The sequence below is a fragment of the Pelmatolapia mariae genome, linkage group LG4 (genome assembly GCF_036321145.2).
Source record: "Pelmatolapia mariae isolate MD_Pm_ZW linkage group LG4, Pm_UMD_F_2, whole genome shotgun sequence".
In the NCBI taxonomy this organism is placed as follows: domain Eukaryota; kingdom Metazoa; phylum Chordata; class Actinopteri; order Cichliformes; family Cichlidae; genus Pelmatolapia; species Pelmatolapia mariae.
The window spans coordinates 7,733,202-7,756,719 of record NC_086230.1 but is presented as its reverse complement, the minus strand read 5'-3'; the positions used below and the strand labels follow the sequence as shown (position 1 = coordinate 7,756,719).

Sequence of the window (23,518 nt, the reverse complement as noted above, 5' to 3'; positions counted from 1 at the left end):
GAGAACTCCATTCAAATGCATGTAATAGCGAGAAACGCACTGTCTTGGCGAAATAAAGCGATTTTCATTAAATTCATAAAGACAGCTGTAACTTTTGATAGAAGACTATACTTTGTTTTAGGCGAGAACTCCATTCAAATGCATGTAATAGCGAGAAACGCACTGTCTTGGCGAAATAAAGCGATTTTCATTAACTTCATAAAGAGAGCTGTAACTTTTGATAGAAGACTCGGACACAGATATTTAAGGCTTTGCCTTATAGAATTCAGCATTTCTGTGCTGGGGAAATAGGTTTTGCAGCTGTTTGAGCTAAGATTTTCAAGTTATTCACAAAATGAAAACCTATACTTTGTTTCAGGCGAGAACTCCATTCAAATGCATGTAATAGCGACAAACGCACTGTCTTGGCGAAATAAAGCGATTTTCATTAACTTCATAAAGACAGCTGTAACTTTTGATAGAAGACTCGGACACAGATATCTAAAGCTTTGCCTTATAGAATTCAGCATTTCTGTGCTGAAGAAATAGGTTTTGCAGGTGTTTGAGCTAAGATTTTCAAGTTATTCACAAAATGAAAACCTTTACTTTGTTTCAGGCGAGAACTCCATTCAAATGCATGTAATAGCGAGAAACGCACTGTCTTCGCGAAATAAAGTGATTTTCATTTACTAGATGAAGACAGCTGTAAATTTTGATAGAAGACTATACTTTGTTTCAGGTGAGAACTCCATTCAAATGCATGTAATAGCGACAAACGCACTGTCTTGGCGAAATAAAGCTCTTTTCATTAACGTCATAAAGACAGCTGTAGCTTTTGATAGAAGACTCAGACAGAGATATTTAAGGCTTTGCCTTATAGAATTCAGCATTTCTGTGCTGGGGAAATAGGTTTGGCAGGTGTTTGAGCTAAGATTTTCAAGTTATTCACAAAATGAAAACCTATACTTTGTTTCAGGCGAGAACTCCATTCAAATGCATGTAATAGCGACAAACGCACTGTCTTGGCGAAATAAAGCGAGTTTCATTAACTTCATAAAGCGAGCTGTAACTTTTGATAGAAGACTCGGACACAGATATTTAAGGCTTTGCCTTATAGAATTCAGCATTTCTGTGCTGGGGAAATGGGTTTTGCAGCTGTTTGAGCTAAGATTTTCAAGTTATTCACAAAATGAAAACCTTTACTTTGTTTCAGGCGAGATCTCCATTCAAATGCATGTAATAGCGAGAAACGCACTGTCTTGGCGAAATAAAGCGATTTTCATTTACTAGATGAAGACAGCTGTAGCTTTTGATAGAAGACTATACTTTGTTTTAGGCGAGAACTCCATTCAAATGCATGTAATAGCGAGAAACGCACTGTCTTGGCGATATAAAGCGATTTTCATTAACTTCATAAAGAGAGCTGTAACTTTTGATAGAAGACTCGGACACAGATATTTAAGGCTTTGCCTTATAAAATTCAGCATTTCTGTGCTGGGGAAATAGGTTTTGCAGCTGTTTGAGCTAAGATTTTCAAGTTATCCACAAAATGAAAACCTATACTTTGTTTCAGGCGAGAACTCCATTCAAATGCATGTAATAGCGAGAAACGCACTGTCTTGGCGAAATAAAGCGATTTTCATTTACTAGATGAAGACAGATGTAAATTTTTATAGAAGACAATACTTTGTTTCAGGCGAGAACTCCATTCAAATGCATGTAATAGCGAGAAACGCACTGTCTTGGCGAAATAAAGCGATTTTCATTTACTAGATGAAGACAGCTGTAACTTTTGATAGAAGACTCGGACACAGATAGTTAAGGCTTTGCCTTATAGAATTCAGCATTTTTGTGCTGGGGAAATAGGTTTTGCACGTGCTTGAGCTAAAATTTTCAAGTTATTCACAAAATGAAAACCTATACTTTGTTTCAGGCAGCGAGGAACGCACTGTCTTGGCGAAATAAAGCGATTTTCATTTACTAGATGAAGACAGCTGTAACTTTTGATAGAAGACTCGGACACAGATATTTAAGGCTTTGCCTTATAGAATTCAGCATTTCTGTGCTGGGGAAATAGGTTTTGCAGGTGTTTGAGCTAAGATTTTCAAGTTATTCACAAAATGAAAATCTTTACTTTGTTTCAGGTGAGAACTCCATTCAAATGCATGTAATAGCGAGAAACGCACTGTATTCGCGAAATAAAGCGATTTTCATTTACTTCATAAAGACAGCTGTAACTTTTGATAGAAGACTATACTTTGTTTCAGGTGAGAACTCCATTCAAATGACAAAGCCTTTTCCTTATAGAATTCAGCATTTCTGTGCTGGGGAAATAGGTTTTGCAGGTGCTTGAGCTAAAATTTTACCTGTTTCCCAGCAGGCTAAGTCGCTCCAAAATACAACCTTGATCATTTGGCTGTGTCTTATAACCATGACTACCGCGTGGGCAGGCTCATGCATGGTGGTGCCTGCCCACAAAGAAGTCCAGGTTCTAAGACCTTATAAACTTGTCGATCACTTTTTTCCCCAAACGAAGGTCAGCCTTAACATGCGCTGTGTGTGCTCTTGTGTCATGACCTTCAGAAAAAGAAATGAATGTTGTGTGTATTTGTTTGAATGCGGCAGATGTGATGCCAAATACCTGGACATCAGCCAAGGGACTCGTACCTGGTGCTCAGAAAGAATAGAAATTCAGACAGATGTATTCAAATGAGTTAGACCCATTTAATTACAATAACAAACATCACAATTCTTTAACGTGCGTGCGAAGTGCAAGATTTGTGGGCTTCAGTTTCCTATAACACAAATTGCCCGCTGAAACTTAAGGAACTGTGTATTAAAATTGTAATACAACCTACTACTTGAATCCTCTTTTTTTTACTTTAACATGTGACAGTGAATCAATACAAAAGATGACAGGCTGCTATACATTAAATGCACTAATTTAAACATAAAATGAGCAAAGCTTCTTTCATTCAACTTTGTCAGCACTCTTACAAAGTATTCTTGATTCTCTTCTATATTTGACTTTTCACCCTCAAGATTAAGGCCAGCTAAAGAGGGCATTACACAAACTTTAAAACACACCAGTACCCTCAGAACACAGGTCATGGGAGAAATTAAACGCATTCCTTAAAAATGTGCAAATAACAGCATTTAAGACACGGCAAAACATTAACTCAGAAGACTTAAGAACAGCGCTTTAAAATTTAGTAAAACACAATGAAGTAGTGCCAGAAATGCAGGAATAAGGTTTTTGTGAAACTCACTCACGAATGGTCTATCAAGTCTGCTCTAGAAAATACCAAACTTAAGATTCATTACTTTAGAGCTGACTTTTTGTCCATCAAGCTCAAGGCATAGCTTTTGAAATACCTCAAAGGTAAATTTCAGCTGCTTGGGATAGGTAAGGTTCAGAGCGTAGATTACTCCCATCATCAAAGCACAGGATCTGGCAACATCAATCCACTCCAGGATCTTGGATCCCTCAACGATGATGGTTGCAGGCCCATCACCAATGATAGCAATCTTCATGATTTGCATTGCAAGGTCTGCGTTGAGCTCCTCCTCATCCTTGTAGGAGAAATTAAATGTTAGGATGTATAAAATACATAGCTCAAGCACTTCAGGATGACGTGCATAAGGGAAGGAACTACTACAGGTAGGAAAATAAGCTAAAACAGGTTGTCTTTTGTGTTTTTTAGTAATTTTACTTTGTCATTCTGTAATTTTTAAAAGCTAAATTAAACCATAATCCAACGTTTAAAATAAAAAATGTCTTGTTTTTCACAGTTTTGTTTTTCCACTTTGAAAAGAAAATCTAATAAATCATTTTTAAGGGTTATTCCACTTCTAAGTGAAATTTTATCTATTGCCATATTGCCACAGTTAGAAAGTGAGAAACAAGCCTTTTGTAAACAGCACACTAATTCTCCTGATCCGGAAGCAATCCATTTGCTTTAGCATAGCATAAACAATGGAAGTGAATAGCAGGTGCTAGCATGTTGTGTGCAAAAGTGATTAAAATGACTCAGTAATGAAAACAAATATTTCTTGGGAGCTCAGTAATCATGTTCACGGCAAATGAAAAGTGCAAAAGTAACACGGAAGATTTGCAGAAGCTGATTTAGACTTGACACTACATTGCAGTTACGACAAACACCGCTGTAAACATCCACTGCATGGTGCATGGATATAACGCAACAGTTGAAAAAGCCTCCAGCTTCCATAAACAAACACACACAGCCACTACTATACAAGCATAGTAAGCTGCAGTAACAATGGATGGGTCTTTGATTTGTTGAAGAAATATTGCACAAATAGCATGTTGGTTTATAGACACTGGTCGGCAGTGGCTTCAACTGCTGTGTTATAACCATGTGGAGGCTTACAGCAGTGCTTTTTCGTAATGTAGTCCCAAGTCTAAATCGGCTCCTGAAAATCCTTCATGTCAATTCATACTTTTCATTTGCAGTCAGCATGATTGTTGAGCTCCCCAGGAATACTTGGTATCATTATTGAGTGATTTTAATCACTTTTGCACACAAAATGCTAGTAACTGCCATTCACTTCCATTGTTTATGCTCTGCTAAAGCTGCTGCCAGATCAGGAAAATGACTGCGCTGGCTACAAAATTTTTTATCCTGTGTGTTTATGTTGCACCTTATCACGGAAACAGGTTTCTATTCAGCAAATTATGTTCAATGACAATGGCAATAAACATCTTCGGATTGTAATTCTGAAATGTTTTTTTCTCACTTATACATGGCAATAGACATATCTTCACTTAGGGTTGGAATGTCCCTTAACTCATTCAGTGCCAGCCACTCTCAGATTTCATACCCCTCTCAGTGCCAGCGATATTTAGCTTTTTCACTGATTTTGAAGGCTCACAGAATATTTTGTTCTATGACTATGTGAATTCTGAAACCACCATGACAAAAATGAGTCTCTCTTCTTTCAGCAGCAAAAAAAAAAAATGTTTCTACCTCTGTTATTTAGAAACTTTCATGACAAAACACCTGTTTCTGGATCAAAAGCGCTTTGTGTAAATAGGTTTTTCTAGCAGATCAGTGACTTTGATGTAAATATTTTGTGTTTCAATGATTCATGCAACATCTCAACTATGTTTTACTACTATGAAAGTAAAAAAATCACCTGTAAAAATGTACTTTTGGCAGATTATTTTGTGTATAAAAATAGTTGTTTATAGACAATTTCAACATTTGAAAAATATATAAGAAAAAAGCGACTGATTTATGATTCAGAGAGTCTGTGTGTGTGTGTGTTACTCCCGCATGTGCACAAGTGAGTGCGCGACTTAGTCTGTTCACCCCCCACCCGGCCATCGGTTCGTCTATCAACAATTTCTGTGTGTTTTATGCAGCAAATCGTTCATTATTCTGGTCCCTGCTGCCTTCAGAAGTTTCTAACAGGAGATACTGGTCAGATAAATCCGGTTCATGTTCACTGGAATCGCTAGAAAAACCATGACGTCAGGCTGCAGACACCTCAAGCTCGAAACGACGACCTGGATCAAAAATCGCGCCACAATACTTATTCTCAGTACATGGGATTTTATCCATGTAATCAACTCCACCACCTTCTCAATTCAATAAAAAGCTCAAGAGGCATCTATGGCACTGAGCGTTCGGATTCATTTTGACGTCTAAAGACGTCTATGGCACTGAATGACTTAAATACTCAACCCTGAATAGAAAATCCAATGAACAAAACACAAAGACCCTACAGAGACATGCATTCAAAACTAAACAAAAAATTAAAAACCAACTCAAGTACTTACGCTGTATTGTTTGAAAAGATCCTCCTCCTTCTCTCCAAGATAGACTATGAGGCAGCGAATAGCAATTTCTCTGCGCTTTTCAACTGTGTTGTCCTGATTGATAGAAAAAAATAGATGTGTTAAAAAAAAACAGATGTAAGTAGCTTACTTCATATACTGAAAATGATATCCATAATGATATAGCATTTTTTAAATTAAATAATAAAAAAGTTCATTTGGAATAAGGTGGAAAAGGTGATCTGGCTATTCTCCTGAGTTTGCTTACTCCGCACACAGTGGGGGGCATGGCTGTCTCACTCTGCGGAGATCTGACAAACGCTGCGCTTGTCATCTGGACATTCCTTCTTCATAAGTAAAAACACTAAAATAAAGATACATTTTGTTGTATTTGTGCTCTGAACTTGTATAATAACAATAAATATCCATTCATTCAATTACAATGTAACTGGCACAGATACAGTCTTCCTCCATGTTATGTATTGTTAACGTGCTTGCGCGTGTGAAACACTTTATGTAAATCATAGAGCTTTATTTAAAAATAATAAACAGTGTATATTGTACAGACGACATATTTTCTTCTTTTGCCCTGCCCTAGATGCAAGTGTAACCAAAATATGAACAATTTTGGAAAAAAAATAGTGTTAGTATACAATGGACCTTGTTCAAAGCAGCCATATCAACATTTGACATGAAAAAAGTAAGGCAGATGCAAATAAAGGTCTATTCATAAAGTTATTCATTATACCTGCAGAAGCATGTCCTTAATCTGCCTCATCCTCAGACCTGCAGCTCCTCCTTTTGACAGGGTCAAGGCCATCAGTTGTGGGGTGCATTGGTCAAGCCTGGCCAGAAAGGTTGATTCAAGGCTGACTGTTGTTATCCTCTTAAATTCTTCACATATCTGCAGGGCACACCAGAATAAAATACAACAAGAGACATAAGTATAAATAATTCATAAATGAAAATCCAAATGTGCATTTGTAAACATTTAAATGTATTAGGTGTAAATATATGCATTTCTAAAGTTTTTATTTATCTGACTTCAATTTGTAATTTCATCAATCCACAACACAAAAACACTGGTTTAATAAACATTTTATCTCACCTGTACCTCGCTAAAAAGAGCACGCCAGCGCTTCATGAAGTCACTGATGGCAGGGGCCTCTTTCACTATTTCCTCCCGACGAAGGCTGAACGTCTTGTCCATTTTCTGAGCTACCACTCTGGAGTTGTCCCTTTTCATCACTTCACTCAGTAGCTCGATTCTCTCTTTTTCCACCTTCACCTTGAGCATGAGGGGGTAGGTAGTTCACCTCAGCCTTCTTTGGTTTTTTGACATTCTTTGCCGGGTATTGGTCACATGTCATTTTCCTCTTAAGTGAGTTTACTTCAACTTCAGGGCAGCCGAGACCTCTAAGCTTGCTTCTGAAATTGTTCATCTTGTACTTTAGACGCTGCGCCCACCCATAGCATCCATTGAAGGACCCTGGTTCTTTCAGGCAGGGATGCTTTAGAGTCAGGGCCTCTGCAACCTCACTGATCTGCAGACTGGATGGATAAGCAGTATACTTATAAATAGCTTCTGCTAGTTTTCTAAGGATGTCAGGAAGCAGTGGAATTAAATCTTTTGTAGGGAGAAGAGTCCCATCTTTTTGGAAGCGCTCGTTGGCTGACCGAATTTGGATCTCTGTGAGGTCAGAAAAGCTGGGAATCTGAAACTGAACAGGCCAGCGCTGGTAACGGTGCCCTGGACTATCTTCAGATGCGGAAAGAATCAGAGTGTCATTAGTTGACACAGATGAGGTGTCAACAGAGTCCTCCTCAGATGGATTATCAGTCACGTTGGTCACATCACTTAAGGTCAAGGTTATTGTAGGCTCCTGGTCCTGGAGAAACACAATCTTGATTGTGTCCTTGTCCTTAAGGTCAGTTGTCGAAACAAGGGTAAAAAAACTCATCACCAAAATCAGCATCTTTATAGTGAAGACAGAAGTCTCTTGTAATGGAAAAGGTATCACGGATGGCTGAATAAAGGTCATCCACCGTTTCTGGGATTCCAGATGGTAGTACAACTTTACGGACATCATGATCTGCAAGGATCACTCGAAGTTGAGACGGTTGTGACATTAGGTAACCTGTAGACCAAATTTTTGACATGTTTCTGTAATTCTTAGTAACAGCTAAATAGTGCATAATATAATAAAATTTGATCTCCATGTATGGAAACTATTCAATTCAATTCAATTTTATTTATATAGCGCCAAATCACAACAAATGTCGCCTCAAGGCGCTTTATATTGTACAATAGATCGCACAATAATAAATACAAATAAATACAAACTAGGAGCCAATTAACTATATGCCATCTCTGAAAATAGTAGAAAGACTGAGATTTGGGTTTGTCTTGTTTCAGCTGAAACTCTCCACACAAAGTATGGAAATCATTTATGGAACATAAATGCTGCACTTAAGAGTCATAATGGTTGTTCCGCCACAAATGTAAGAAATCAAGGGGACCGTGTCTGATAACTCAGCTGCCTCTATGACTTTCACTGGACCAGTTTTCTCAAGCACATAGCAGTAGTAATATAAATGTACTTTTTTTGCTAACTTTTTTTAAGTTAGAATATCGAGGCAGTAATGGGTATGTGTATACCGTTAAATATACCAATGGAGCAGTTATACTTCGAGTAGATTGTGGTGAGGGAGTCTTTTGGGGGGAGTCACAACGCATGTCTACTAGAAACTGGAAACTCTTTTGCACTGTTGTTTGTGCGGACTTGGACAATGTGGGCTTCCCAGAGATGCTGTATGTTTCCCAGTGGAACAGTCCAACAGGCCCTGAACTTTACAGGGTTGAGGCTGATCGTTTTAACCGCAGCCCCGATGACTTCATTTTTCTCAGTGTATGTGATGACAGGGAAAGTTTTATAGCTGCCAGAGGGGTTGAAAACTGGAGGTTAAATCCTTACCCTCTGAACATAGAAGAGCGTGCTACATGGTTTAAGGACATGTTTTTTATACAGTGGTGCGACTGGAGAGCTATGCTGCGTCTGTTTAGCCAGATTGACGGCGCCATCAAGAGGGATAGTCTCAACACTGCGTACGAGGGTATTAGAAAACGCCTTGTTTTCGATGATTTTGCGACTTGTACGAAGACTGGCTTGCCTTCTACCCTGTGCAAACCTAAAATCATAAGGCCATCTGACAACTAAATTAACCATATGGTAGGTTTAATGTGTGTGTGTGTGTGTGTGTGTGTGTGTGTGTGTAACAATATATAACATCTTTTTATTGTTCTCATTTTTTCAGAGGGAGACATGCAAGCATGGGACCTCACAGACTCGCCAGACTCTCCACCTCCATCGTTGCTAAACCAGACCCCACCACCTCCTCCCCCCTCTCCACAGTTGCTGCAGGATCCTACAGGATCGGGTCTGTGTGAGGAAACCATTATCGACATCAAGCTTGCAACCCATCACCTGGTGATGTTGGCGCTAACAGACTTACTACAGGATACATGCTACGGTTGTCAAACATCTCATCCCAGTCAGGTGCAACACAGCTGCCTGTTCGAATTGTCCGAGTATTTCTTTGACACCTACTACGATGATGTGATGATAAGGCTCATGACAGACCGATTCATCCCGGCCATACGCCTGTTTGTACGCTCGTACACAGTCAATGGGTCTGGAACACAGTTCAGCAGGATTGCAGAGCACACCATGACCGAACTGAGATCAGCACAACATATAGTATGCACAATTAACGACAACATTGCACAGCTGCTAGAAGCAAGTAGTTACGCACGTCGTGTTAAACCAGCCATGCTTCGTATGATTGGTAACTACTGGGCTGGGAGACACCTGTATTAATGTATGCTGTTCAGTATTCATTGTCTGTTTGAATGAAATAAAAAGAATGTTAACACCAACATCTTAGTCATTTGTGTCTTGCATACATCATGGAAAACACCTTGTATAAAATATATCATGATCCGGCCCATCCTGCTGGTTTGGCCAGTTTAAATAAGCTCCGTATAGCTACCGCTGAGGCAACTGGTGTAAAACCCTCATTATCTCAGGTCAAACATTATTTAGAACGAGATGACACTTACACACTCCATAAACCAGTTAGGATCCACTTTCCCAGAAATAGAGTATTGGTTAATGGAATCGACAAACAGTGAGGTAAATAAGGATAATGAGAAGCTGGTTTTTAACACCCTGTACAAAACCAAACCTCAGAGGAAAGTGCATTTTAAATTTAACGTTGGCGACACCGTACGAATATCAAAACTGAGAGGAGTGTTTCGAAAAGGATACGAGCAGACCTACACCGATGAGATTTTCACAGTCAATGAGTGTATAGGGAGACAACCCCCAGTGTACAGATTAGCCGATCTAGCAGGAGAGCTGCTGAAAGGCACATTTTACGAGCCTGAAATACAACGTGTGATTGTTGATAAAAACAAAACATTTAAAATTGAAAGCATATTGGCTAGAAAAAAAGTGGGCCGGAAAAAGATGGCTCTAGTAAAATGGTTAGGATGGCCCTCAAGTTTTAATTCATGGATTCCAGAAAAAGACATCATTGATGTGTGATTACCCTGATGACACAGCTCGGCAGTCATTCATTCGGCACTGTGCAGAGACAGAGTAAAGAAGGATGGATAAAAAGAACAACAAGGCAGGTTTTTATGTGACCCTCTTCTCAAATGCGTCAGCTCATGTATACCCAGGCAATAAGATATCTAATTTTAGAACAAAGTTAGCAAAACCTATTGTTTTGAATCATCAGTATGAGGTAGCTGTTATAAAGATACAGTACCCACGCACTTGGCTGTCTTTTCCACAAGTAGATTCGCGAGTAGAAATTTATAGCCCTGTCAAAAATGGCGACCTATCCGTAACGATTGAGCTGTCTGTGGGTCATTATACCTCTGTGGAGCAGATAATAGAAGAATTTAATTTGAAATGCCAACAGAACCCAGGCACTGCGGACATTAAAACACAATACAACACAGTTAGTAACTATGTTAGTGTTATGGGGCCTAGAGGCAGCGTTCTCAGATTTAGAGGGAGACTGGCAGAAATCCTAGGATTCAAAACAGAAGAACCGTTTGTACTTCATTATAAAAACACATACGCCCCGCATCCTGCTGACATATACGGGGGAAAATACAACATGTTTATTAATGCAGATATCGCCGATTATCAACTTGTGGGTGACGCCCACGCGCGGCTATTAAGGGCTATAAATATCACAGACGATGTCCGGCGCGTAACCATTTTGCAATTTGACAGCCCACACTACACACCTGTGTCAAAGACATTAATCGACGACATAGAAATTGATTTGAAAGACGACCAGAATCAACACATACCCTTTTTATACGGTAAGGTGTTTGTCAAGCTACACTTCCGTCCGATAAGACAGCAATTTTAAAAAGAAAGAAAGGATGGGTGTCTACAACACAGATCAAGCAAAATATGTAAAATACTACCTCGCCCAAGCGGGGGGAGAGTTGGGGGGGTATATAGGGACCAGCACACAATATGGCGCGGGTCTGGGCGGCTTGTTCCGCAGCTTATTTAGATTTGCAGTACCGCTGTTTAAAAAAGGAGTCAGTATAGTCAAACCCCACCTAAAAACCGCCGCGTCAGGCATAGTTTCTGATGTCATATCCAACATAACCAAGCACACAAGCACTAAGCAGGACGGTAACGGAGTGTATGTGTATACGCCCAATACTTCAAAAACCCCACCCACAGCACGCACACTGTCTAGAAAGCGTAAAACCACAAAACCAGCCAGAAGATCCAGCAAACGGACACCATCACGCGGAGTGAAAAGACCCAGAACCAAGCGTTCAAAAACTACCGCATTTGACATATTCTAAATGGCGCTGTTACACAGTCAATCTGGAGAATGTGTAAAAACAGAGCTGGACCTGTTTACTGTTCCCTACACGCAGACTAGCATCGAAAAAAGTGTGTTTATTGAAATACCACCTGTTTCGGCAATCACTGACGGAGGCCCAATCGAGTTTTACATCTCATCGTCTGGAGAAGATTACCTGGATCTAAATGACACATATATCTACACTCGTGTGAGAATCACAAACGCAGATGGCTCAAACCTGGCTAGAGATGCTAATGTAGGATTTGTTAATTATCCCGGATGCACATTGTTCTCCCAAGTTGATGTTAACTTGGGACACACGCTCATTAGTCAATCATCCAACACATATCCATACAGAGGTGTGATAGAATGTCTTATCAATTATAATAAGGACACTTTAGACACACAGTTCAGCACAGGATTATTCTGCAAGGATACAGCATCACACATGAATGACACATCCATAGAAGGGGACAACCAAGGCTTGGTGACCAGAGGCGGATATACAGCGAATAGCAGCATTGTTGAATTGATAGCGCCTGTACACACAGACCTGTTTTTTCAAGAAAAACTGTTACTTAATGGGATCGACCTGTCACTGAAATTTGTGCGCTCTAAAGACGAATTTGCTCTCATGACAGCTGACGCCAATGCGTACAGAGTTAAAATTGTCTCAGCCAGTCTATTTGTCAAGAAAGTTAGCGTATCACCGAGCGTCAGACTTGCACACAGCAGGGCATTGCACCACGCAAACGCAAAATATGCTATAGACAGAGTATCTTTAAAGACTTTCTCCATACCAGCTGGGGCTCGAATATCAACTAATGACAATTTATTTATGGGCAGGATACCTAAATTTGTCATCATTGCATTCATTGATAATAAAGCTTTTACAGGTAGCACCACCCGTAACCCATTTAATTTCAAAAACTGTGATGTAGAATTCATTTCTTTATACGCTGATGGCCAGGCTTATCCTGCTAAACCGTTTCAGCCAAATTTTCAGAGAAAACAGTATACCAGAGAATTTTATCAGCTGATACAAACCACTGGAAGACATTTAAAGGACAGGGTACTTGCCATATCGCGTGACGACTTTGGTAATGGGTATACATTATTCTGTTTCAATCTGGAAGCTGACGAAGGACATTCAGGCAATGTATCATTAATTAAAACTGGGAACGTGAGGCTTGAAGCCCGTTTCAGAAACCCACTACCCCGCACAATGAACATCTTGTGTTATTCGGTATTTGATTCAGTCATTGAAATATCTAACATGAGACAGGTGCTCTTGGATTACTATTGAGACAACAAACACTATCATGAACACTATAGAACTATCAGCTGTGATTGGCAAGGTTATCAATAAAAACACCCATTTTCTAGGGGTGTTAGCCTCCGATCAGCTACCGATTGCACAGCTTCAAAGACTCCCCGCTATGGCTATTGTAAACACTCACCCTTCCTTCTACAATGCCTGGGGAACACTGGCTTGCTGTTTATATTTCGAGAGACAAACGCGGTTATTTTTTTGATAGTTTTGGAAACTCGCTAGACAGCTTTCCTCCAGAGATAAAAGTGTTTCTTCTAAAAAACTGTTCCGCTATTTTATATTCAGGAAAACAAGTGCAGAATAACTTCTCAATCACATGCGGTCAACATTGTGTATTTTTTTTATTTCATATACAAAATGGTGTATCTTATTCACACGTACTTAACATGTATTCTACTAATTTAACTTGTAACGATGCTATGGTGTGTCGCTTTGTCAACAACATACAACCTGTGGCAGTATGTGACGATTATGTGTGTGTGCAACAAGGATACTGATGTGTACTAGTGGCTATAATAAAAGACAATATGAAAGCATGATTTAATCGAGTCAACAGTATTTATTATCAAAAATTGTTGCATATATTATACAGTCACATCATACATTCTTCAAGAGTAATAAAGAAATCAAACATTATACAATGATAATAATAAAAGAAAACAATCTAACAGTTAGTGAAAGAATTACGGTAGAAAAACAACAATCAGACAATATTTTAGGCAGAAAAACATTACAACTGTGATAAGAAATAGTCTGAATTCAAAAATCCAACCACTCGACAGGACCACCCTTTAATTTATTTTTTTTATTCTTTATTTTTTTCTTTAATGTACTATGACGCAGCGACATGACCGGTGTGATCTTTTTAGGAGTGTGTTTTAAAAAAACAGTGTCTTCAGGTAGGGTGTGATCTGTTTTATACAAGGCAATGGTCTTACGTACACCGGTATTGGATATGGCTGATAACGGTATGTTTAAATCTGAAACAGCCTTTAAAAACTCTGGCCAGCCTATAGGTCTGAAACCTTCAGATGGTGTGTGTGTGGATGTGACGGCTTTAATCAAATCATAAATGTGTGAACCAGGTATTGAGTGTTTATCAACAACAATTTCCCCTTTGTCATTGTAAGAAAGCACGTCTGGCGAACGGTTCAGAGCTGATAGAATGAGTTCTGCATTCCTCCTACTCCTTTTAGATATGTGTGTCAAAACATTCTCTGCAATAAAATCCTTCGCAGCATCATAAGCAAGAGGGGTGTCCGCAGGAGGGGTTTGTCCCTCTGTGTTAAGCTGTTCCGGTAGGGATAAAGTCAATACACTCTTTTCACGGGCCCCTTGTCTCACAAGTGTTAGGTATCTTTGGAGAATATCGCTATACTTTTTAGCTTTCTCATACACATCTATGTCTGATTCTTGCAACACCTGAAGCATCTCCTTGTCCAAGTCATTTTGAGCCTGTTGTCTAATGTTGCCTGTGTACTGTTGCGGTTGCTTCAATAAGTCCAGCTGATGTTGGGGCACCAAAAACATCTTTTGCAGATGTTCCATTTTCACCTGTTTGCTATCAGACTGGTTATGAAAGGGATTGCAGCCCCTAATAAGGGTAGTAAAAAACCTCCAGATTGGTTGATTGTCTTTCTCTTTTTCAAAGTTTTTATTTTTTTGTCGGCAATCAGTCTGATTAGAGATTTTTTCTTTTTTAGCTGTTTGTACTGTTGATTGGACAGTGGAATGTTACCTTGCAATACGTTAAAGGCTATCTCACACAATGCATTGATGAAATCCAGGCTTGCATTGCTAATAATAACTCTGCGTAGAGCCGGTGGAGACTTGTATATCAACTCCAACAGAGACAGATTCCTCCGCATGCGTGATGACATCCTTTCACCTCTTCACAGTTTTTTGTTTTGGGATATAAACAACCGGACGGTCTGACAGCAAATTTGTTCTGAGTCTTAAATAGTCAGGGGTCTTGGCTTTATAGTCTATTAAAAGATACCCGTATGTTGCGGATGTAGCATCATTAAACGCTTCTAAAAAATATTTAGTATTACCAGGAAACATTTGTCTACCTAAAAGCATGATTTGATATTTATCTCTAGGATTTTTAAACAATATGAGGTAGTTAGTGTTCAAGGAAATAGTTCTACTGGATTTTCCTTGAATAAACAAATTCTGAACCAGATATATACAACTCAAATTCCTATGATGCACATACTTTGTGAATACGTTTTGTACTTCTAAATTGTTAGCGGCATCGTTCATTACATCGTCTATAATTAACAAATTGTTCTTGTCAGTAGGCAGAAGGGTGTCATCAGCCAGAGATTCGGGTATACCGTTAACAAAGTTTATGTCTCTTATCTTAAGAAGTTGGTCATATAAAGGCTGCCAGCATGAGTATATATACACAATGTTATCAATACTGTGTGAAATAATCCTGGAAGCATTTTCAACGACATTTTTGACAAAAAAAGTCTTGCCGCAGTTACTGGGTCCGCTGACCACCATGCTGAACGGGTGCTGCAACCTAGCGTCAAACCCAGGATCTAATTTAAAATCCATAAGGCAGGGTTGTATAGTCTGGGCGTACACTGCGCTTGTTGTAGACAACTTTAAGCTTCTTCACAACGGTTTCATTCTTCAAATGAAGCTTCTTTTTATCGCGTTTGATATTATCAGACACAGCCACTAGGTGTGCATTTGATGCCTGATTGGCTACAAACTTGTGGACTAAACCTTTCAAGGATTCGTGGGTGACAACTTTGGAGTTTTGTGCGTTCAGTGTTACACCTTTACATTTGACCTGGGTTTTGCCCAACGATGTGTGATACGCGTAGCATTTTGGCCCACCGGAAACAAATTCTACTATGTGATCCTCCACACCTCCCTGTCCAGAAGCTAATTCACTGGTGAGATCCCCCAGAAAAGGGCCTAGTGGAGGCATCCAGTCGCCAGGGAGTGTTGTGAAAATGACACTGTCTGTATCACAATACAGCACACGCTGTTGCAAGTTGTCTAACAAGTCATACAACATGAGTCTGCCATGTGCAGTGGTCATGGCCCCCACAAAGACATTAACGTCCTTGACACGGGATGCTCTACCATCGGCTTGGCGCCACTGTACCATGGCGACGTCGTCAGAGATGAAACAAAACTGCCGCACATCGTACTGGTCGCTGAACATTAGCTGACTAAACCTGGACGGGTCTGTGATGAGCTCAGATGACGCCATGTTTGACCTCATACTGAAACGTCCCCATAACGAGTTTAGCAACAGTTTGTTGCAGTTTCGAACAGCTTTATTTACACATATTTTGGAGGGATCTAGCATTATTCCCTCCTTTTCATAATACTCGTCTATGTACTTTTGCTGTTCGTCAGGGGTTTTCACATGTTCTGGATACCCCGAGGCCTCCTGTTTTAGTTTTAGAAAGGCTTTCACATAGTCTTTAAACAATGTGTCAGTCTTATTGGGGAAGTGCCACACCTCATCAATAGATACAATCCTGTATCCTTTCTCAAGAGCTTTTTCAAGCTCAAATGAGACCCAAGTGCCTTTCAACACCCGCTCACTGTCACTGTGACCGCATGCAGTGTGATGATTCTGGTCTTCAGCGCACATACTGCAGAGTGGAAACATCAGTTTACCGTGGCACCTGTAGGGAAGGACGGGGTGAAAAAGTCCTCTTGGTGGCAGTACTGTGCATTTAACAAAGCCAAAATAATTTTCTAACTTGTCAAAGTTGCTGTAAATGATTTGAGGATGCCCTACAGGATAATCTTTTTTAGATTGCACTGTGGGATAGAGACTGGTGAAGTCATAGTAAAATATTTTTTCATCACATGCAACCTTGTGGTACAGTTTTAGAGCATTTGTGCGACCACCAAAAAGGGCGTCTCGCAGATTCAGGCGTTCTGGCTTACTGTATGTGTGCATGAAAGCCACAACTGATGGGTCTGTCTGCTTCAAGGTAGCCCATTCGCATTCCCACATCACAACAACGCTCAAACTATATTGTGATCTCAGTGCATCCACTTTGTCACAAAACACCCTATGCAACAGTCCATAGGACACTTTGCTGACAGGATTTACTTCACTTTCGGGGTAGCATTTAACACATCCGTGGTGAAAACATCCTGCAAATTCGTAAGCCGTGTTACTTGTGGGGTTAAATCAGTCCAAAAAATATGGCCCTACCCGCTGTTCACCTCCTCTGAGAGCATGTTTTATCACTGTGTTGGTGGTGTGGGACACATACTGAAGCCATTCAATAGAGACGTTTGAAAACGTCTTATTCTGCTCAACGTATGCACCATCATACGTGAGAGCAAGCGTGTCTCTAGGCAGAAACAGTGTTTTATACACACCCATACTGAATGCAGCCAGGGTGGTGTGCATGAATGGATCAACTTGTGTACAGCCCAATAGCGTGTCGCGATATATGGCACATGCTTTACGCAGGACATCAACATCGTTAACACAGTAGCGCCTGAGTTCAGCCTGAAAATCAAAGGTGTTCTGTGAGGCGGTCTGGTACCATTCCATGAAGCTCACCTTACCACTTTCAGACATGCGCTCATAGCCGTAGAATGAGGGGTCTGGGTATGGACCAACATAATACTCATTATCCCTAGTGTTGAATCTGTGTGGGAAATGGCCCTTCTGCAGGTCTTGAAAACCTAAAGCAGAGGGTATTTTGGCAAGACCCATGGGCAAAAAGCTGAACGAATCAATCCATCGCTGGTCATAGTCCCTGTCATGCATCAAAATCACACGGCTCCCTCTCATTGTGACTGTAGGTGTTATAGATTGGTTGACAAAGTACTCTAGAAGTATATAATTATCGAAGCCCGATGCATTATGGGCTATGAATGTGTACCCACGAAACCTTGGACGTCTGTAATGCTGTACAAACGCCGCCACACATTTTAACGTATTATATGTGAACTTGTTGCCCTTCAGATCAGACGCACACACAAAGTTGGCCTCATGTTTGCCTTTGTGATACCGTGTCTCAAAATCATGTAAAATATATTTATCACAAGGGTTCTGTTGTTCAACAGGCTGTATGAAACACTGATGCTCAGAGTCCCCGGCTAATTTAGGCTCGTGGCAGTGCTCGCATTTAGGCTGGACACATCTGTGTGGTGATTTCTTTAATTCTCTATATGTGACACCGCAACTCATGCAATGCTTCATATTGTCACACGGGACCATGTTGTGCTTTATTTCTGGTAATTTGTGTTGTAGGTAACAGTGTTGTGATTTGCAGATGCGGTTACAGTCACTGCATTTCACGGTAGGACCTCTGTGGTGGTGACAGAGTGTAAAACATACGTTGCATCTATGTTTACAGCTGTGATAGAGTGGTGCTTCATATGTGTTGTAACAGAAATTACACACATAGGCTGCCCCGAGAAAAGTTGTTGGCTTTTCAATCATGTGATAGTGTTGATTGTGTAAGTACAACATTACAGTGTTTGGATTTGGGTCATCATGTGTGAAAAAAGTATTCAGACGTTTACGTGCTGCTGCATGATAATAGATTACTATCTTAATGTTTAGGTGTTTCTCAAATTTCCCGACATCAGAGAATGATACTGACTCTGTGTCGCTTAGACCTACTTGAGCATGTAACTGTTTAGCAGGGGCTGTTGGGTTTAATGAATGTGCTATGCAAAGGGAGAAGCACAAATTGTTGTGTGTATTGTCTGGTGTGTACAAATGTTTACCCTTCTTTGAGAGGATCTCATCATAAGGGATGTTTGCCAGTTTTAAGCGAGCACCTCCGCTACTGTTTTGTGCAACTGTGACAATAAACTCTAATTCATCATCACCGATAGATTCGTCATTACTTTGCATAACTTGTGCTATTTGGTCAAGAAACAGATCAGGGTCATACTGATCATCAGGATTTAAAACAGCTTGAACATCAGAAGCCAACGAGGGCCCGCGCAGGACCACATTTAGAATACAACCCTGCTGAGATCCAGCCACTGCTCTATCTATCACATTAGCTAAGCAGCTTCTAACTCTTTCTGGCACTTGTTCTGGATCATCAAGACTTATGTCCCTAAAATCAAGGCGCTCGCACAATTCTCGGGCGTTGAAATTAGGTATCTCTCTGATGCTAAGTTGACTGTGACTGCCAGACCCAGACTGAACTATGGGCTCGCCTACTGCAGCATATGTTTGTGAATGGTTAGCACTTAAGGAGTCTGCATTGTTCGCGGGGCTGTGTGCTGACGCGTCAGCAGCAGCAGCCGCAGCAGATACAGTAGCAGCAGCACCCAGATAAGCCGGTGCACTAGTTGTACCCACCCGTTCAGGTGTGACAGAAACCTCAGTAATAAGACAAGCAGCGGCAGCGTGAGTAACAACCGCCCCTGCAACAGCTACATCTGTGGCACCAGTCAGATCCGGCTGTGAGTCGGTAGCATGATCACCAGCATCATCAGCAATAGGTTCAGAATGAGTTGGACAAGGACACTCATTAGACACACCCCTGCGTTCTGCAGCGAGACTGCTAAGTGTTGCATGCAAAACTTGACAATTGTTTACTAATTGCGCAGCCGCCTGGTTAAAAGCCTCAAAGTCAAACCAATTAGCCCTCGTGGATGTGCCATCATTGTGTTTGAATAATTTACGGGGTGGGTCCATGATGTGGATTTTAAAAGTCACCTATTTAGAATGGTAGTATTAATTAGCCGTAATAAACCTGAGGTCTCGTTTATTGCCTGTTGGATACTAGTTAGAAGCCGTGCTATTTCTTGTAAGTTGTCCTGTGCTGCTTCTTGATCTTGGTTGAGTTTAGCTACTATTTCTTGCAAGTTCACATGTACTGATTGTTGTTGCTGGTTAAGTTTAGCTGATATTTCTCGTTGATGCTGACTGAGTTTAGCATCAATCAAAGATAATATATCGTTTTTTGAAGCATAATGGTTCAGTTCAAAAGTAGAGGGGTTTGCTGCATTTAAGTATGCGTCATATGCCTGTGATATTTGTGAGTCTGTTATGCAACCTTCTTCAAAACCTATATCTGGTGTGTCAGGTATGTCATTTACATTGAAATCTGATAGACTGTACTCAAAAACATCGGTGAAATCACTAGGCAGACACTCACTCGCTGGTATGTGTGGTCCGGTGATGAAGAATTCTTCCGAGTCTCCGATGTTGCCCAAAGGTTGTGGTTTTTCTTGTTGTTGTTGTTGTTGTTCTGGGAGTTCAATATCACGTAAATATTCTAAAAACATCAAGGGGTCTTCATGGGGCCCATAGTGGTAAGGGGTTGTGTGATCGCTGTGGAGATAGACGGGTGTTAGAAACATTATATATATATATATATATATATATATATATATATATATATATATATATATATATATATATATATATATATATATATATATATATATATATACGGTGTATCATTTCAAAACAGGTTGTGTTTGGCTCTTTTGATTTATTTATGCCTATACTCACACTTTGTTCTGTGTTATTCCGGATGGCCCCGGTTCTTGACACCCTGCGTACTCTGTCTCAGGCCTGGTGTATTAGAGCATTTGTAAATATTTAAAACCCTTTTTTTTTTTTTCTTTAAATTGTGTGTCATGTATAGAGACTTGTATACACACCTAACGTAAGGCTTGGTCTTATTGTTCCCGCTTCTGTAGGTTTTTTTGGACAACTTATTGAATCTGTACCCGGGGGTTAAGCACTGTTAATACAAGGTTTAAACAAAATACTCATGTATTTAAAATATGTGTAACACTGTATCTACCTGGTATTTTTTAGAGGTGTAGTTTGGCCAATATAACTTTGTGCTCCTGTAGAAAGAAAGAGAAATATACATTTTAAATGTTACTATGTGAGAAACAGGTGAGATTGCTTCTAAAACAACGAGGCACAAACTGTTTTGTGCGAGATGAAGAACCACAAACCTTGTGTAAGTGGAACATATGGTGTCTCGTTGTGTCGATCTCCTAAAAATCAGGCTTTTGTTTAGAAAAGAAAACAGTTTGAATATTTTATGATATACTGGTATATAAATTTAAGAATCCATTAATAGTCTTGTTTTACATACCATATATGTTGTCCATGTTAAAAAGAACTCTGTTAGGTTTGGTTCCCGTGCTGTGAACGACGTGTTATGCTCTCAAGGGATCGCTGTAAAGGGTTGGCGTGGTTGATTAGGGCATTTTTATATAGGTGGGGCTTGTTTCAGGTGACCTCTGAGATGTAGAGATAAGGGTGTAAGCAGCATGTGAAACCTGTTTGGAGGTTCGGATGGTCATTAGTAATGTGGCACCACTGGACCTGGCTCCCCCGGACCTCTGACATAAGATAAAGGAGACTGATTGTATTGAAAACTAAGTACATTTGAGATGCTCTTGATAAGGGCGTCTCTTTTATTGTTTCATGACTTCTTTTGCTGACTGATGGGGGTCTAACTGTTGCAGAATTAAGAATCTGAAGTATCAGAGTTTATTTCTAAAGGGATACCTGTTATTTGTAGCACTCTGTTTGAAACTATTAGCCTGTGTGTGTTTCAGAGCACTAAATTAAAAGCAAAATGATCCTAAACTAGTTAAATTAAAAGTAAAATGATCCTAAACTAGTTAAATGCTGTGTGGGAATACACTGTTTTTAGAAGGTGGAAAAACTTTGGTGGCTCCACTGGGTCTGACGCCTCTGGACCTCTGACATGATAAGATCACTAAAGAAAAATGCTCTTAAAACAGTTAAATCATCTATGGGTGTGTGCTGGGATGCTCTTGATAAGGGCGTCTCTTTTATTGTTTCATGACTTCTTTTGCTGACTGTTGGGGGTCTAACTGTTGCAGAGTTAAGAATCCCTATAAAAAGTTTATTTCTAAAGGAATACATGTTGTTTGTGGTACTCTATTTAACAACTATTAGCCTGTGAAACTATTAGAAAAGTGAAATCTTCCTAAACTATTTAAATGCTGTGGGGGAATACGCTGTTTTTAGAAGGTGGAAAACTTTCTGTTTGAAACTATTTGCTCCTAAACAGCACTAAAGAAAAAGCAAAAATGCTCCTAAATAGTTAAATTAAAAGTAAAATGATCCTAAACTAGTTAAATTAAATGCTGTGTGGGAATACACAGTATTTAGAAGGTGGAGAAACTTTCTGTTTGAAACTATTAGCCTCTGTGTGTTTCAGAGCACTAAAGAAAAAAACAAAATACCCCTAAACTAGTTAAATTAAATCATCTATGTCTAAATAACAGACCTCTGAGACCTATACAATCCTTTTAAAAAGAGTTTAATTAAAAACACATAATGGTTTCATTAAATAAAACGCTATTAAACACATGTAAACTCATATGACCTCTGAACTCACAAGCATGTACAAAGTCCGTTCACGCGCAAAGTCCGTTCACGCGCAAAAAGTCCACGTAAAACCAGAGTTATGATAGAAATATATGCAATATTTGGTTTTCATCCTGAATACTATTGCTGTTTATATTTACTGTGGGAAGAAACGGTAAAAACTGCGTTTTATAAGGAAAACGCTCGAAAGCACTCTACGCCTGTGAGGAAAAATAAAACCAAAACACCCCACCCTTTCCCATTGGTCGAAAAATGTACCATGTCGACCAATCAAAACATGGCATTTAATTGTTTAGGAAAGGGGAAAGTTTTAGGAATGACGGCGATGTTTTGAGATGTGAGAGATTTGCCACGTTTAGCGCAAATCTTGTGTAGTTAGTGTGTAGTGTAGTCAATAATTTTGTTGTGTGTGTCAGAACAATAAGGCGACTGCTGAATGTTACAGGTGATACAGGAGTGATACATCTCCTGTTGTCAGGCCTGCAGGTATCAGGCTATTGTTCTCCTTTATCTCATAGTGGACAGAAATTATTTTTTGAGTGGCACAAATAGTTTGTGTGGCATCAAATTTGATGCAGAACAGCTGATTATTCTGTAAATAGTTTGAAATGTTTTTTTAAAAAATGCCTTGGCTGTATTTTTAGGTAAACAGCTGCAAAAAACGTTGTTGTTTGCATAACTCAGTTACTTTTTTGAAGAAATAACTATATAATTAATTGCCCAACATTGGTCATTATATACTGTGTTTTGCAGAGAAAGAGTTACAGGACTCTCTCCCAGACCACAGACTCATAGTCATAATACAAGTCAGAGCTTTATAAAAAAAATAAAAAAAAAAACAAAGAAAGAAAGTTGTGTTTTCAAAATTGGAGTTCAAGTAATTTTTACATCCAATAGTGCTAACATACTACACAGGTAATGAACAAGATTTTTTAAAAATTTTCATTGTAAGTGGGCTAAAGCAGTTAATTAAAAGTAGTCTAACATAAATGTAAATGCTGTAATTTGATTATTTTAATAAACCATGTAACTTGGATGGATTTGATGCTGGCGTGACTACAGTGCACACGTCTGCTGTCGCTCACAGTGGTCCAAGGGACCGCTCAGGGAGTTTGTGTGTTCGCTCAGACACATGAAAAAT

The 23,518-nt window shown here is 39.6% G+C and overlaps 1 protein-coding gene across 1 annotated transcript; it reads right to left on the bottom strand.

Moving 5' to 3' along the window:
- Positions 1-2,414: 2,414 nt before the first annotated feature.
- Positions 2,415-7,076, bottom strand: LOC134625716 (uncharacterized). Its single transcript, XM_063470966.1, has 5 exons — positions 6,888-7,076; positions 6,528-6,683; positions 5,783-5,875; positions 3,355-3,552; positions 2,415-2,447 (listed from the first exon to the last, which is right to left on the bottom strand). The coding sequence occupies exons 1-5, from the start codon at positions 7,074-7,076 to the stop codon at positions 2,415-2,417; spliced, it is 669 nt and encodes a 222-aa protein (XP_063327036.1).
- Between the last annotated feature and the right edge of the window lie 16,442 nt (positions 7,077-23,518).

What these genes read in the sequence shown, in the direction of transcription:
- LOC134625716 (XM_063470966.1), bottom strand. Translation starts at nt 7,076, where the DNA reads ATGCTCAAGGTGAAGGTGGAAAAAGAGAGAATCGAGCTACTGAGTGAA. An exon ending in CTCTTTTTAGCGAGGTACAG is followed by an intron (nt 6,684 to 6,887) that starts GTGAGATAAAAT and finishes TGTGCCCTGCAG; the next exon opens with ATATGTGAAGAATTTAAGAG. An exon ending in TTAAGGACATGCTTCTGCAG is followed by an intron (nt 5,876 to 6,527) that starts GTATAATGAATA and finishes TCTATCAATCAG; the next exon opens with GACAACACAGTTGAAAAGCG.